Here is a 14,648-nt window from a genome sequence, read left to right as displayed (position 1 = left end):
CAACGTTTTGTTCCAAAAACAGAGGGATATCTCCATTTTGAATCAGTTCTTGCTCTGCATGATTCAAACATAAAAATACCTAATATTTTTTGAAAAAAGAATCAGGCTTTTAAGTGCATTTTATTGTGCGTAAAATACATTAGATCCAAAAAATGAGAAAAATAAAAAAAAAATCTTTATTTTTAAGCACAACAAAAAATAGACTGTAGCAAGAAAATGTATTTTCATGTTCGAAATTATGAAAAGAGATGATTCTGTTGCAGATTCAGCAACAACAAGCTTGAAATAACAAGAGCAGTAGACCTTGAGGGATAACTTTAAAACACTTTGATGTCAAACTGCAGCCTAACCTCACAGTCTGCTGGTAGAATCCTTCTGCCTGTGTTCATACCCGTGCAGCTCCGCTGAAGGTTGCCTATCTTTTATTCTGTCAACCCAGTGGGTTTGTGTGATGCTGTTCTCTCATGTTTACAGGTCTATCTGATCCCCTTAGCTTTCGTTGAGCAGATAACAGCTCTGTTTGAGTCAGCTGGTCTGTTGGCTGTATGTGAGCCAAATACTGACATTTTGCCTTGTCCTTCTATTTTTTTCCCTCAAATTCCCTGCTGCACTTCCTCTCATCTTTCTCAGACAGGTTTGTCAAAATAAAAAAATCAGGATTGTAGTTTTTTTAAATAAGTCATCTTGCACCTTCTCTTTATTTTTCGTCTTATGCTATGTTCAGAGCAGGCATGGGATTTGCGTTAGAAGAATTTGCGTTTATCTCAAGTTCTTGAACACAAGTATAACCCATGGTGTTCACATTGCACCAGCAAGGAGGGGCTTCTTACTTAAGTGGCGATCCGATTCACGAATCAAACTTTAGTCTCGTATTTGGCCTTGTTTTAGTTCATAAAGTCAAAATCCAGCTTTATTCTGCATTTCAGAGTAATAAATACATCATTACCAAATAATATATTACTACACTCTACTATATTTATAAAGATCGTGAATCAGCGATCTTGGATGTCGCGAGTATTCGTACTTAAATTTTTGAGAGGAGATCGCGTTACAGCCCAGTGCATCTCTATGTGCGTTCAGTGGCAGAGCGTGTTGCATGTAGAGTCCAAAAATTGACTTAAAAATGTGTGTGGCTACTCGTGAACACGAAATTTTCGAAGGCAAAAGCCCAAAATGCGTAAATCTGCCTCTAGTGTGTTTATTCCAAGTGTTTATTCCAAAAGTTAAGCAGCCAGGTGGCATTTAAAAGAGACAAGTGTATGTTAGAGACAGGGTTTTATTCCACACCATGAATGGTGACGGCTAATGGGTTCATTTTGTGACCAAATTCAGCCACGAAATGTAGACAACACCAGGTAAACATTTCAGGAATATTTAAGGATTTATTGAAATGATGAGAACATTGTCAATCTCTGTATGAAAAATCCTCATTGCTTTCATGCGAATCATTTTCCTGGAGACACGCATACCTTTCCATTAACACCAGTTCTTCTAATTTGTCGCTCACTTTTTTTGGCCCTCCACCACACAATCGTTTGCTTGTTGCTCCGTTTTCTGTAGCCGTCTTCTCAATATCATCCATCTCCTGGAGCCACCCCAAAATGTCATGCAGATTCCTCACCAGAATGTTCTGTGGTGTATGCCACCGCACTAAGTTTAAATGCTAAATCGAATGAGCGTTTCTTGGCCTTTACCACACTGTCTTACAACACAAGTACCATAGATGGGTAAGGAGCTCAGTCACCATTGGAGACCGGCGTCTAACTGTGACAAACATTCTTCTCACTCGATGGATGTTTTAAACAGTCGTCAATAAAAGATGGGCAGTAATTGGCAGATATACGGTACACCCGCATGACTTTTCATTGGAATTGGCTGCTTTGCTGAGGGCAGCGTAGCTTTACAGAGTCATGGTTGTGAAGTGTAAAACCAACTACAGGACATTCTGCAGCAATGGGACTGAAATAGTGCAGCGTGTTTAAATCTTGATGGCAGCAGACATGAAACAGCCTGTTATCTCGATGAATACTTGTTAATGAGAGAAGAGGAAGGAACAACTTGGGGACAAAAAAAGCAGATGATTGTAGAAAAGTGCTTTGGTTGAGTGAAAAAATGCTAGAAAAGGCAATGCTTTTGTTGGCTATGGCATATTCCTGTTCCCTCCTCTGTTCTGCTTTTTCTTTGTCTCATTTAATTTGAGTTTTTTTTTTTTGCCATTTTCTCCTTTCTAGCTTTTAATAACACAATTTAGGCACTCAAACGCATCCTCTCACAGCAGTTAAACTGAATGATGCCGCATCTAAAATGTTGTAAAAACTGGCTTTGCTGGGACAGATACATTCATGAATAGTACAAAAGCCCAAACTACAGTGAATATAGTGACAATTGTTATTGTTTGTTGCTGTTTTTAGGTACCTGGTCGTTCTCCGTCTCCGAGCTGGCCATACCAGGGGCCGAGATCGGACGCATCTCCGCCAGTGATGCCGACCTCTTTGAGAATGCCAGGATGGAATACGCCATCTTGGAGGGAGAGTCTGGGGATACTTTTAACATCACCGGACTCAACCATGAGGCAGTCATCATCCTCAACAAGGTAAGAGGAGGACAGAAAGATGGATGGATGGGATATTTGTTGTGAAGGTGAATAACATGGCATTCACGTACAGAAGCTGTCAAAGGAGGAACAAGATGATGAGTCGACATGATTCCAGAGATGTTAAAAACATGTTGTCTAAGCTCATTTAGCTGGAATTACCTGGAAATACAGGAGCTAAGGCTGTAAGATTTGATTCACTTCTTCAATTAGCATCCATTTGAAAGAAGATTTGCTAATTCAACCAACCTTTTCTTCTATCATCAACACAATTTGATGGATTTCTTACAAACTTTCTCTTTACTTGATGGGAAATAGACTTTCTAGAAAAAACATTTCCATCTGTTTTCAGCAAACGTAATGAAACATCTGTCTGGAAATCAATCCCAGCAGCCTGCATCCAAATGCAAATGTTTTCCTGTGGATTATTCAAGCAAATTACCACCAAAAGTGTTTTGACCACTGCTGAGGTGTTTTGACTGCTGGCGCTCAGCAAAAAGCTTGCACGAGCAGAGCGTACCGAAGGATCAGTTGAGTGCAGCTGGCTAATGGATCCCTTTAGTGTAATGTTGGATTATTTCAGTATCAAACGGGCATTCCTTAAAGTGTCTGTCATTCCTGGTAATCACTTCCCCATGAAGATGTCTGAGCACAGAGGGGGTGATAAGTGCTGTCAGTGCGCTGAACCGCTCGCTGAAGTGCGTTCGCGTCTATACGAGGGCGGCGGCCCTACTGTGTGCTCATACGATACACGCGTACGGTCAAAGGAAGGCCCCACTGGGGGAAGCCTTTTGGAGATGTGACACTTTCATTTCCAATGAACTCTTCAGAAGTCTCTGTGGTGTGACAACAAAAAAAAAGATATGTGTGCCCTTTTAATGTCAGACATTTCTCTGATCTGTGGGCTGTGATTATGTCCTTGTTATGTATCCTGTCCTACATGCACTGCGGTTCGTTACTAGTGAGAGCTCAATTTCATTAAAATATAACAATGTTACCAACAGTCACCAGTGAAGCCTCAAACGACATCTTTACTTATTCTGTTAGTTATTTTTCTTGAATTATAAACACACCTCAGTGATGCGTGACAGCGTAACTGCAGGAAAAAGAGGGAATTTTGGACGATTTCAGAACAGAAATAGTCTTTTTCCTGAATTTTGTTCCAGCAAATTAAAAGAAAATAAAACATATGGCAAGGAACAAATTATTTGGATAATCAACGAGTAACTCATGCCTAACTTGATTCATGCATCAAATTCATTTGTGCCACATTTCTTTTGACACCTAGCAAATTTGATGCTTTTCAAAAAATATGTTTACAAAACACAACAAGACTCAGTTTCTCCTCCATGTCCTGCAGCAGTTGTATGGTGCCAAACCCAAATTGCAGGATCCCACATCCCTTTATAATGGCTACCACGGTCTTTTAAGGTCTACCACAGCCAGTTGTACAATATTTAATTCAACCGTGATCAAACATGTTAAAAACTTGTAAATTCATCCGCTTTACCATGGGCATGAACTGTCGGAAACTTCAATTTGGGCTAAGTAAATGAGTGTGCAGAATGCCAGGTTTCTCATTACCTTTTTTGATGTGAGTCCAAAAAACTACTTTCTTATCCCAGACAAGCCCCCAAATTGTTGAGGTTCATAAAGTAGACTCTCCTGTCTCATGTGGGAGGAGCTACTGTCAAAAGTTTTTAGCCTCATTGCTACATGGAAGCATTAGCTGAATATCTCGTTTATTATGCATGGAAGACTTGGATGATGTTATCAGGTTTATTTATTTTTAAGAGCTCTCCAAAAACATTGGTAAAACATTGAGATCATTCAGAGAAACCTGGATTCTACAGATGAATATATTTTTTACACATAATTATTTGAGTCAAGGTATAATCATTTACAGTATCCTTAGATCTACTTTTTTCTTAGAATATTTTTTGTCATATTTTGAGAATGATTCCAAAGAAACATGTTTGTGCTCATTAATGTACTTTTCAGTGCATTCGTCTTTCTGAGAAGGACATTGGGTACTTTTGTAAACATACGGATATTCACTCTCCAGTATGAGCTGAAGATGCAGGAATGTGTCAGTTCTCAGCCTTGGGTTTTTTCTTTCTTTTCTTTTTTTTAAGATTTGTGAATAAAAACAATCCACACCTTGAGGTAGCATGCAGAGCTGGATTTCAAGGTCCTTTAAGAGCTTCTTTGAAGAGAAGCAGAAAAGTGGGAAGAGGGTGAGAAGAAAGACGCTGGAGGAATGGAGGAAGTAGGGGGAAAGAGTGGGACCTGATGAAGGAGAGAAGGGCCGCTGAGGGAGGAGTGTTTAAATGAGGTCCTGTGAGGCAGTGACAGCGCAGAGTGCAGCGTAACAAGGGAATAAAAGTAGAGATGTGGGAACAGACAAGGAGGGAAATACGAGAGCTGCAAAGTCGGTGACAGCCTCAGAAAAATGGTACAGCTGGAGACTGAAAAGCACAAGGGAGTGCAGAAATATTCCTTCATACAGTTAAGTAAATCCATATTCAAAAGGAGAAAAGGGGGTAAAATAAATGCAATGGGGGAACCCTGACAGGCTGGGAGTTTTGCAAAAATTACACCGATTGGAGGGAGGAGGTACGTGAGAAACGACGGGGAAAATGACATGTACAGTAAATAAACACAGGACACGTATCCCACCCACTGCATTCCTCCCACTGGATTCAGCCGACACACAAAACAAAACACACAATATTAGTATTTCAACATGGCCTCCTTCATGCTGCTTTGTGCGGCTTTAATCCCTCCACAAAGGCTCCAAAAGAGGCAGGAACGTAAAACTGACTGCTGCCAGGAGGGAACTGCTGGGGGGGGGTTCATCAGGGGGGTGCTGTACGTTCTGCCAGTAATGTGGAATATATGGGCTGTACTGACATGAAGTGAGCCATCATTTTAATCAAAAGCTCTGGCTCTTTTTTTCAAATAAAAACAAGAGACTGTGCACATACAAAAAAAATGGTTGAACTTTTGAAAAAAAGGGTGAAGTCTCACTCTGATCAATTTTTGATTTATTGTTCCAATTATCTTTTAACTATGATTGTCGTTTTTAGCCGAATCTAGACATCCTCTGACGTTTTCTAGGACCTAATTAATGCAGAGCGGAAGTATTTCATTAGAATTTCAACTTTGAGTTAAGGATTCGCAGATGAATGGGTTGCCGACTGGTGCCGGTCTCTGGATCCCTTGCTACTGGGTCGCGGAAGAATTAACAATTTTTTTTTTGAGACGGAAATCTTTTATTTTGAAAATTGACCAGATTCTCTCGATTAGCTTCAGCGCTAAAAGCAGTCTGGCGGTGTTTAACACAAGAAAAGTTGCATGTCGAACCCCCTCAAACCCCTGGGCTGGGGTAAATTCCTCTTGGGTTGGCCGGTCCGCAGTCACAAAAAGGTTGGGGACCACTGGTTTACACCACAAATACACTCTTTTTCAAACTGTAATTTTTCTTCTGCTCTTGATTCACAGCGATTTGAATTAAGAAATACTCAGAAATGAAATTTTAGACTTAATTTACTTTATATATGTCCTCTACAAGTTAAAAATATCCTTTCCAAAGAAAGCCTAAAACTTGCACCAAGCTTCCCTTCGATTTGCACTTCCTTTGACGAGATTAGAGTTTTATTTTTGTGTCAAACTTTCACACAGCGATACCCTTTTTTTTTTTTTAGAAGTCTGTTGGTTTTCACAGCGAGGAGATTGTAAACGGCGGACCGAGATGATCCGTGCGCCTCCAGAGAGGGGAAAGATTTCCGAGCAGAACGATTTGTGTAGCCAGACAGTCGGCCTTGACCTCGATGGCCATCTCGCCGCTGTGGGCCGGATCTGTTTAACTGCTGATCTGCGGGAGACACACACAGACAGAGGCACGCCACGAGCATGGAGGCGCACCTCCATAGTCAACAATAAACCGCAGAGAGATATACACAAATCGATGTGACACACTTGACCTTGCTGCTCCGTCTCCTCAAAGTGCAGGGAATAAAAAGGGGGATGTGGCACTTTTTTTTTTTTGAGGATGGAAAGGAAAGGGAAGTTGTTCTTGTACCTCAGTTGTGTCATATGGGAGGTGGGCGGGAGCAGCAGGAGGGGGTAACCAGCAGCTTAGGAAGAAACAGAGACAGTTGAAAGGAGGCTTTTGGAGGAGCTCTGAGAAAAAATGACAACACGGAAAAGACGAAAGCAAACTGAAGAGAGGCAGACGGAAGATGGAAGGCGTTGCTAGGAGAAGACGAGGAGGGAGCGTGCCACCGCCATGGATGACTGAGGGTTGGGCAGAGACGCGCAACTGGAGCTCGGCCATTACCGGAGTGTCGACCAACGTCGGCTGTTACTTTTTTGACAGCTTTTTCCTGTCAGACTCACAGAAGACCTTCAGCAAGAAAAGCATGTTTCATCTTCCTCAATCTGCACTGCTGCCCTTCTCCTCCTCTTCTCATCGTCACGCCGTCTCTCCTCATGTCATTACTCTTTCTCTGCCTGGTGTCTACAAATGGGGGGGTGGCCTGTGTGTCAGCTGGAGGTGGGAGGGGCAACAGAAGAGAAAAACCATCCCCTCACCAACAACAACAGCATGAAAATACACATTTGAGCAACTCTGATCTCCATTTAAATGTAACTAGCCTCTGTTGTGTTACCTACAGCTTTTAACCCTTTAACGCCGGGGCTCACGTGTTTATGTTCTTTCATTTACTGTATTTTTTTAATTGTTAACATGATTAGCCGCTTTTCCCCTTCACAATCTACTGAAATTACGTTGATCGTTTTTAAGGCTGAAAAGTTAAATTATTTTAATGATTTTGTGTTTAAGCGTCATGACGACGCCTCAGGTGTTGAAGGGTTAATTATCAAACACGTTGTGGCTAATATATGTATATATTTGGCAAGTCATTCTGTGTCTGGAGGAAATGATAAAAGAATTCAAAATCCCCACCTAATTACTCTTTCACCTATGCAGCAGTACCTCATAATGACCAGAGGGGGAGCACTCCTCACCTCTTAATCTGTTATCAACCCCTTATGCTACACCAAATGCGATTTGAGCTGCAGAGGGGGCCACTTTAAATGTTCAGTTGATCCAGGGGTTCCCAAACATTTTCTTGTGAGGGCCACATAACTGTTTTCTTCTCTGACGGGGGGCCGGGGTCGGTTTGTAGGCAAACAGTAAAAGTGTAACAATCACAGCCTAAAGATTTATGGTTTTCCAATAAATAATTAATTTCAGTAATCTTCAAAGAAAACTAATATTAAAACATTTGAAAAACTAGAAATATAGCATCACCTGCGATAGATTAATAGCTGAAGATGCTTAAAATTATAGCTAAAAATACTGAAGCTGATAGCGGAAAATACTGATGTTGATAGCTAGCTAAAATATAAGGGAAGTGCCAAATTAGCCGAAAATACTAAAAAAATTTCTAAATTAGCCAAAACGGCTAGCATGTAGCGGAAATATTAGCTAAATGCCAAATTAGCCTAAAAAACGTCTAATTTGGCCAAAACAGTTTGGAGGGCCAGGTCAAATGTGGAGGAGGGCCGGATCCGGCCCGCGGGCCGTAGCTTGGAGACCCCTGAGTTAATCGTACAGACACAATCTGAGGTCCTGCGGTGCGATATACACAGACTCCACTCAATAGCAATCAGGTTAAAAACATTAGCTGGTAGCTCCTCCCACACGCAGCAAACACATCTTTTGACAGGAGGCAATCAGCGAATTCGCCGCGTGACTCAAGTGGGACACACCACGCAAATTTTCACACGAAAGCTCAACCTGGTTTAATTTCCAACACGAGTTAAATCATTGTGCTTTTGAGTCCAAAATTGATGTGAATGTGAGAGTTTTGAACACAGAAGCCAAAAATGTGTACTTTGGTGGATTTACATAGTTTATATTAGAAGTGGTTGCTAGACGCCACGTTGCTAGACATCGTAGCTTTAGCCCAGCCAGACACGCCAAGGGGGCCCCAAATGGTTTAAAAGTGGACAGAAAATTTTGGCCCCAATTGGGTTTACCCGCAGTGGCCCTGCTGGTCACTGAGTGCCCACTTTAGCCAATGTGGGCAAACTCAGGGGGGGCCACCAGGGCCTTGACTTTGACACATGCACTAGACAAAACAAAACTTCGCGTTGAGCAGAGCTAAGTGCTGAATACAAACAGTTGCTAAAAATGATGAGCAACAACTGCTGACGACTGGAATTACAGAGCAAAGCCTGATGGGAGATGTAGTGAGGAAGGGACCTGGAGAAAGTCAGTACTTGGGAGAGGGCTCCCTCTGGTGGTTGGTGGTTGGCGGAAGAGACGGAGGATTGAGCGTTGACAGGAAGTGGGGCGGGGTTACTCCACAGCAGTGGCCCCACCCACAACTGGGTGGGTGTAAATTTCTAATTAACTACAGCCGCTCTGCAGAATCTATGTCATACACCGTGAAAAGTAAAATGTTGGATCAATTAACAACAGTTCTGTTATTTGTTACATTTAAAATGATTAGTTTATATCAAATTGAGATGATGGTTAACTCAATTCAGAAATTATAATTGATATAAACTAATCATTTAACTTTTTATAGTGTAAAACGAAACTAAAAAAAATGTTGAAATAGATCAAAAGATGATCATATAGAGCCTTTAAATCCACCTTTTTTGGCTAAACACCTCATTACACATGTGTACTGTACTCAGTAGCGTTTTTGCGACAGAGTTCACCTGGCTCACCACTGAATCTCACAACAGAATTAACACGAATCAGTGGGTGTTTTGAGGTGTGTTATGGGGTGCTGTGAGCTGTGTAAGCCTGCTATTTGTGAGCCTTTCATTCCTCTTACCTGGGGGACGAGCGAACTCATGCATGTGTCAGTTTGCCGTTATTATTTCCATATGCTTTCACTTAAAAACGGCTGGCTAATCCTCGGTCACACGCCAGCAGCTCGCCCAGGATTATCTGTGTTTGTTTTCTCACGCGGAGGAGAGATTGCGTTAATCTCCTCCGAGCGGAGGGGGGAAAAAACACAGAGAGATGGAGCAGAAGAAAGGAAATAAAAGAAAGACAGACTAACTTTTACAACATAAAAAAGAATGAAGGGAGACCTATGAGAGTGGAGGGAAACAGACGAGTGACAGAGCCTTTTAACTCTTCAAGCGGGCTTATTGGCATGTGTGTGTGGAAAGCCGTGTTTGCCATCAGTGATGTATGATCCTGATTTAGAAAAAAAAAAAAAACAGAGCTGCCAAGGACAGCGAGGTGAAAAACCTGGCATGTGCCTGCAGCAGCCCTTCAGTCCCTTCATTTCTGTGGAATCCTGCTTGCGGCCGGGCAGTCAGAGCGTGCACCTCCGTGGACAACATGCACGCTCCCGCTCTCTGAGGGAGCATCCTCGCCTATTGGGCCGTCCTCTTTGAGGAGAGGAGTATTATGTGTTGCCAGTCTACCATGCAGGTTAGCTAATTAATTTGTGCTTACTGTGGAGCAAATTTAAAAGGGAAATTGTAGAGGAATTAGAATTTCAAAGAGGACTGTTAGAGCTCTGCGGCACAGGACACAGAAAGGTTACAACCGTGGAGTGTGTGGGTGTCTAGCAGGAGGGAAAGAGAATTCTCTGAATTCATTTAGAGAACCGATAAACATACATGCAAATGAGAATCAAGATGGAGAAATGAGAGAACATGAATGTCATGACCAATAACTTTGGGATCAAGCGAATCGGTTGGCTTTAGACGTCAGGAGAAAAAGAAGTCGGCGTATGGGAAGTTTATTGATTTTGAATCTTGTTAAATACATTTTTTAATGTCAGCCAGACCTTCAGCAGAACACTGGACGCAGCATTGCTTTTTTTAAGAGTTCCTGAACTAAACCTTCACTAAAAAGCAAAAAACAGCTGCTGCCCTTTGTTGAGCTGAGCGCTCTGTGAGGGACTGTTCTCATGCGGCCCATCCTCTGAACAAAGGGCACGTTCTGGATGAACTCACATTTTTAAAAAATATGTTTGCACATGTGAAGATCTGACACTATTAAAAATCAAAAAGTCAACTTATTGATATATACACCAAAAAATGATGCAATAGTTTGTACCTAATTGTTTGAGCACATTGTTTTTTCAGAATTTTGAGTAAAATATCTGAACTAAATAGATAAAAAAATGCTCAATTTGCCTTAACACTCTTCCATTTTTTGTGTAAAAAAATCCTTTGCATTGCAAAAACACATATTTTACAAAAGCCATTCGTTCTCAACAAGTTAAAAATGTATGGTTATTATTTTTTTAAACTTTAGTTCAAATTATACATACATGACAAATATAAATATTGTTCCATCTTTGAACAACTTCAAATAAATACAAAAGCCTTTTATTAAAAATGTCAGTTTTGTTTGTAAACATAAAGAATACATTTGTTGGCTATTTTCCATTAAGGTTTTGGTGACTTAACTTATTTTTTTAGTTTTTGTTTGAATAGCTAAAGCATTTGGTTAAATTTTAAATGTTTTAAGTGATTGTAAACATTATTAATGTTTAAGGGTAGCATGGGTACAGTTTACCCAAAATATGAGTAGTATGATGAGTGTTGGGGTAACTATAAAAATAAAAAATAAACACATTTACAAGGATAAAGTCATAAAATTAGGAGTAAAAACCTGTGATTTTAGGACAGTAAAGGTGAAAATGTTTTCCTAAATAAAGTTGTAAATTTTTTTTTTTTTTTAAAAGTTGTAATTTTATGATAACAAAACAAAAAAATATATATAGAAAGTCAAAATTTTACTAGAAAGTTAAGCATTTACAGAAACAAAGTTGTGAAATTATAAGAAAAAAGGCGTAATTGAAAAAAAAGAAAAACAGTTTTTTCTTTCACAAATTTATGATTTTATTCTAAAGAAATGATATTTATCACATATTTTTACTACTTTAGTTTCCTACAACGTTTTTCCTTATAAGTTAATAACTCTGTTCCCATAAATAACATTCTTTTCTCATAAATATACAACTTTATTACTTAAAAAATTATTATCAATCATAATTTTAGGATTTAATTCTCGTGAAATTAGGATTTGTTTATCTTTTATTTTTGCAAATTCATTCTTGTTCATTTATGTATTCATTTTTTCTAATGTGGATAAAACTCACAGTTGTTTATAAGTTCACCAATATATAAAAAAACATATAAAAACTAATTATTTCATCTTCAGTACTTTTAATTTGAATTTTTTAAACAATTATACCCTTTTGTAAAGACACCTCTCTAAAATTAGTTTTGGAGAAACTTTTTATTTTTGAGGTTTGTGTTTTCCTCCATTCATTCTCACCTGGTTTCATTTGCTTTCATCCACACCTGTTTTCAGTTACTTTATCACCTCACCCTATTAAAACCAGACACTTGTTTAGAGTTCTGGTTTTTAAGTGATGCTTGTCAGGTCATGTGTTGTCTTTTTGTTTCAGTTTGTTCATCCATTTGTAACTCAGCAGGAGTAGTATTTCTATTTATCCACCAACAAACCCATTCCAGAAGACTTACCTTGTCAATCGCCAAGGGTGTCATTCCAATTACTGATTTGAAAAAAAAAAAAAACACCTTTAAATTTGCTTGGAAAGAAGCCACACCCACACTTTGACCCTTCAAACGACCACTAGTGTTGTTATTTTTGTAATTTATTGCTCTATATTTATTCCATGACTTTAGGGTTAAAAGGAAATCTAAACTGAGCCGTGAAGTTTGATAGCCTCCAATTCAGATCCATATTACCCGGGGATGAAGTTTAGAGATGAAAAATGCTCTAAAGAACCAATTTATCTGCCTCACTTTGTCAGATGATAGTCTTGAAATTGTCAAAAAAATGCACTGAGGACTTCAATATCTCTCCTGATTCAAAATATTTGTTTGCAAATATGTTGTGAAGGTCTGCAAAGCCCAAAGGCAGAGTCTCATTTAGAGTGCGAGCTTAGTCAGGATAAGAATTCAACTTGATGGTGAGAGCTGCTTATTGTGCAAAATCTTAGTGCTGTTAAAGTGATATTTTATCCAGTGGTATTGTCCAAGATTTAGATATTTTATGTTCTTAATAAAAAAAAAAACTTCCTTGAGCAGTGAAAATTTTCACAAAGCTTTTTTTTTTTTTTTTTTTTTTTTTTTTTTTTATCAAAGTGACAAAAAAATTAAGCATTATTTCAGCTTTTTAACATTAAACTATCAGTTGCAATCTAATCAGTATATATAATGGTATTGTAGTGAGTATAAATAGTAGAGGCAGAGGCAAGGTCCACTGCTAAGAACAGGAGCAAAGATGAGCCACCTGGAATCTGAAGTCTCTCCAGGTCACCCAGAGGGGAGTGGGAGAGAGGAACAACACGTGAATCACACTGCACCAAACAGGCATGGAGAACTGGATGAAAAATAGAGGATAAAGACAAGAGAGAATTAAGATGGGGGACAGAATACCAGTGGACCACTTCTAACTTCTAGCAACTAATTGCCATTAAAATTTAATTCAAACATGTTAAGAGTAAGATACATGTGGTATGGCATCTCATGTGTCCCCCTTTCAAAGTCTTCTGTCCTCTTCAAATGAAATGTTTTTGGTCCGTCACTGTCTTTAACATCAGCTTCCATCCATCCATCCATCCATCTTCTTGACCGCTGTGTCCCTTTCGGGGTCGCGGGGGTGCCGGAGCCTATCCCGGCTACTGTTGGGCGAAGGCGGGGTACACCCTGGACAGGTCGCCAGTCTGTCTCAGGGCCTCAATCACACACACATTCACTCTCACATTCATACCTAGGGGCAATTTAGAGTCACCAATGAACCTATGAAGCATGTTTTTGGACGGTGGGAGGAAGCCGGAGTCCCCGGTGAAAACCCACGCATGCACGGGGAGAACATGCAAACTCCACACAGAAAGGTCCCAGCCGGGAGTCGAACCGGGGCCTTCTCGCTGTGAGGCAAGAGCGCTAACCACTGCGCCACCATGCAGCCCCTCACATCAGCTTCCTTTTGAGTATAATAGTTATTATCATTAAACGCTACCATGATCTCATTTATAGGCTCTCCAAGCCCAGTCTGTTTTTTCTTTTTTCTGTATTGCAGTATTTTGGGACTTCCTTTCTTGCTTTAGACCACTTTATATTTCTTAAGTTGCCATAAAACGTGCTTTTTATTGATGTCGACAGCTAAGAAATGTGCTTCTCCTGATGTCTAATCTCAGATGTTTTTGCTAAATGCATTTGAACATCATTGATCAGTTAAAGGCAGAAGTGTGAAGGCAGTACTGATGCAACAATCCAAGTAGGAAAAGAACTCTTGCTAATTGATGGATGTGTTTTTTGGAAAAGACAGACTACCTTGTGTACAACATCGTGGTTTTTAGACAAGAGTGTGTGACTGTCCTACCTGCAGATGGCCACCATTTGTTGAGTGGATACATTTTGTTCTTTTCAAAATGGCCAAACTGCACTAATTAGTATCTTCAGCTGCCAGATGATTAAAGTAGTTAAAACAAGGATGATGTAACGCGGGGGTAAACACATAACTTTTCTGAGAGTTTAATACGGTCAAACCTTAATTTACAGATTGCAGATTTGATTTTCTGCTGTTCCGAACACACAAATGTGGCAGACAGAATCTGCCACCAGGGTGTGTGGAGGTGTAGGCTTTGTTATTTCATCCTGTAAAATTTAACCACCATGAAATGATAAAAAGAAGGTGTTTTTTTTTCTTCTTTGTCCGTGTCATTGCTTTGCTGTCTTGATCATAGCTCACCGTCCACATTTACTGTCCCGCTCTCTCAGCCACACTCTGCTCTTTGTCTCTCCCCTGCCGGTTAAACTGAGCCTAATTGCCCAGTTTGAGCATTGTGTTTACAATCTGTGACAGCATCTGTGCCCAATCTTACAGGAAGCAGATTTTTATTGTGAGTAATAGTGAAAATTGTTAAAACTGAGCTTTAGGGATTTTTATTTTTGTTCCTGCAAACATTTGTAGGTCCACAGTAAATAGAGGGAGCTGGAAACTCCCTTACAGTCCCACCACAGTCATCTT

At 39.9% G+C, this 14,648-nt stretch overlaps 1 protein-coding gene across 3 annotated transcripts in view; it reads left to right on the top strand.

Moving 5' to 3' along the window:
- The window catches only part of LOC112147333, a 253,750-nt gene that overhangs the window by 193,878 nt on the left and 45,224 nt on the right, over positions 1 to 14,648 (top strand). For all 3 annotated transcript variants that reach the window (XM_024273646.2, XM_036216472.1, XM_024273645.2), the window contains one exon: positions 2,412 to 2,593. In XM_024273646.2, coding sequence (XP_024129414.1) covers positions 2,412 to 2,593 — 182 coding nt within the window. The remainder of the gene's footprint in view (positions 1 to 2,411; positions 2,594 to 14,648) is intronic.

This window comes from Oryzias melastigma, linkage group LG17 (genome assembly GCF_002922805.2).
Source record: "Oryzias melastigma strain HK-1 linkage group LG17, ASM292280v2, whole genome shotgun sequence".
Lineage (NCBI taxonomy): Eukaryota > Metazoa > Chordata > Actinopteri > Beloniformes > Adrianichthyidae > Oryzias > Oryzias melastigma.
This window is presented reverse-complemented; position numbering and strand designations above follow the sequence as displayed.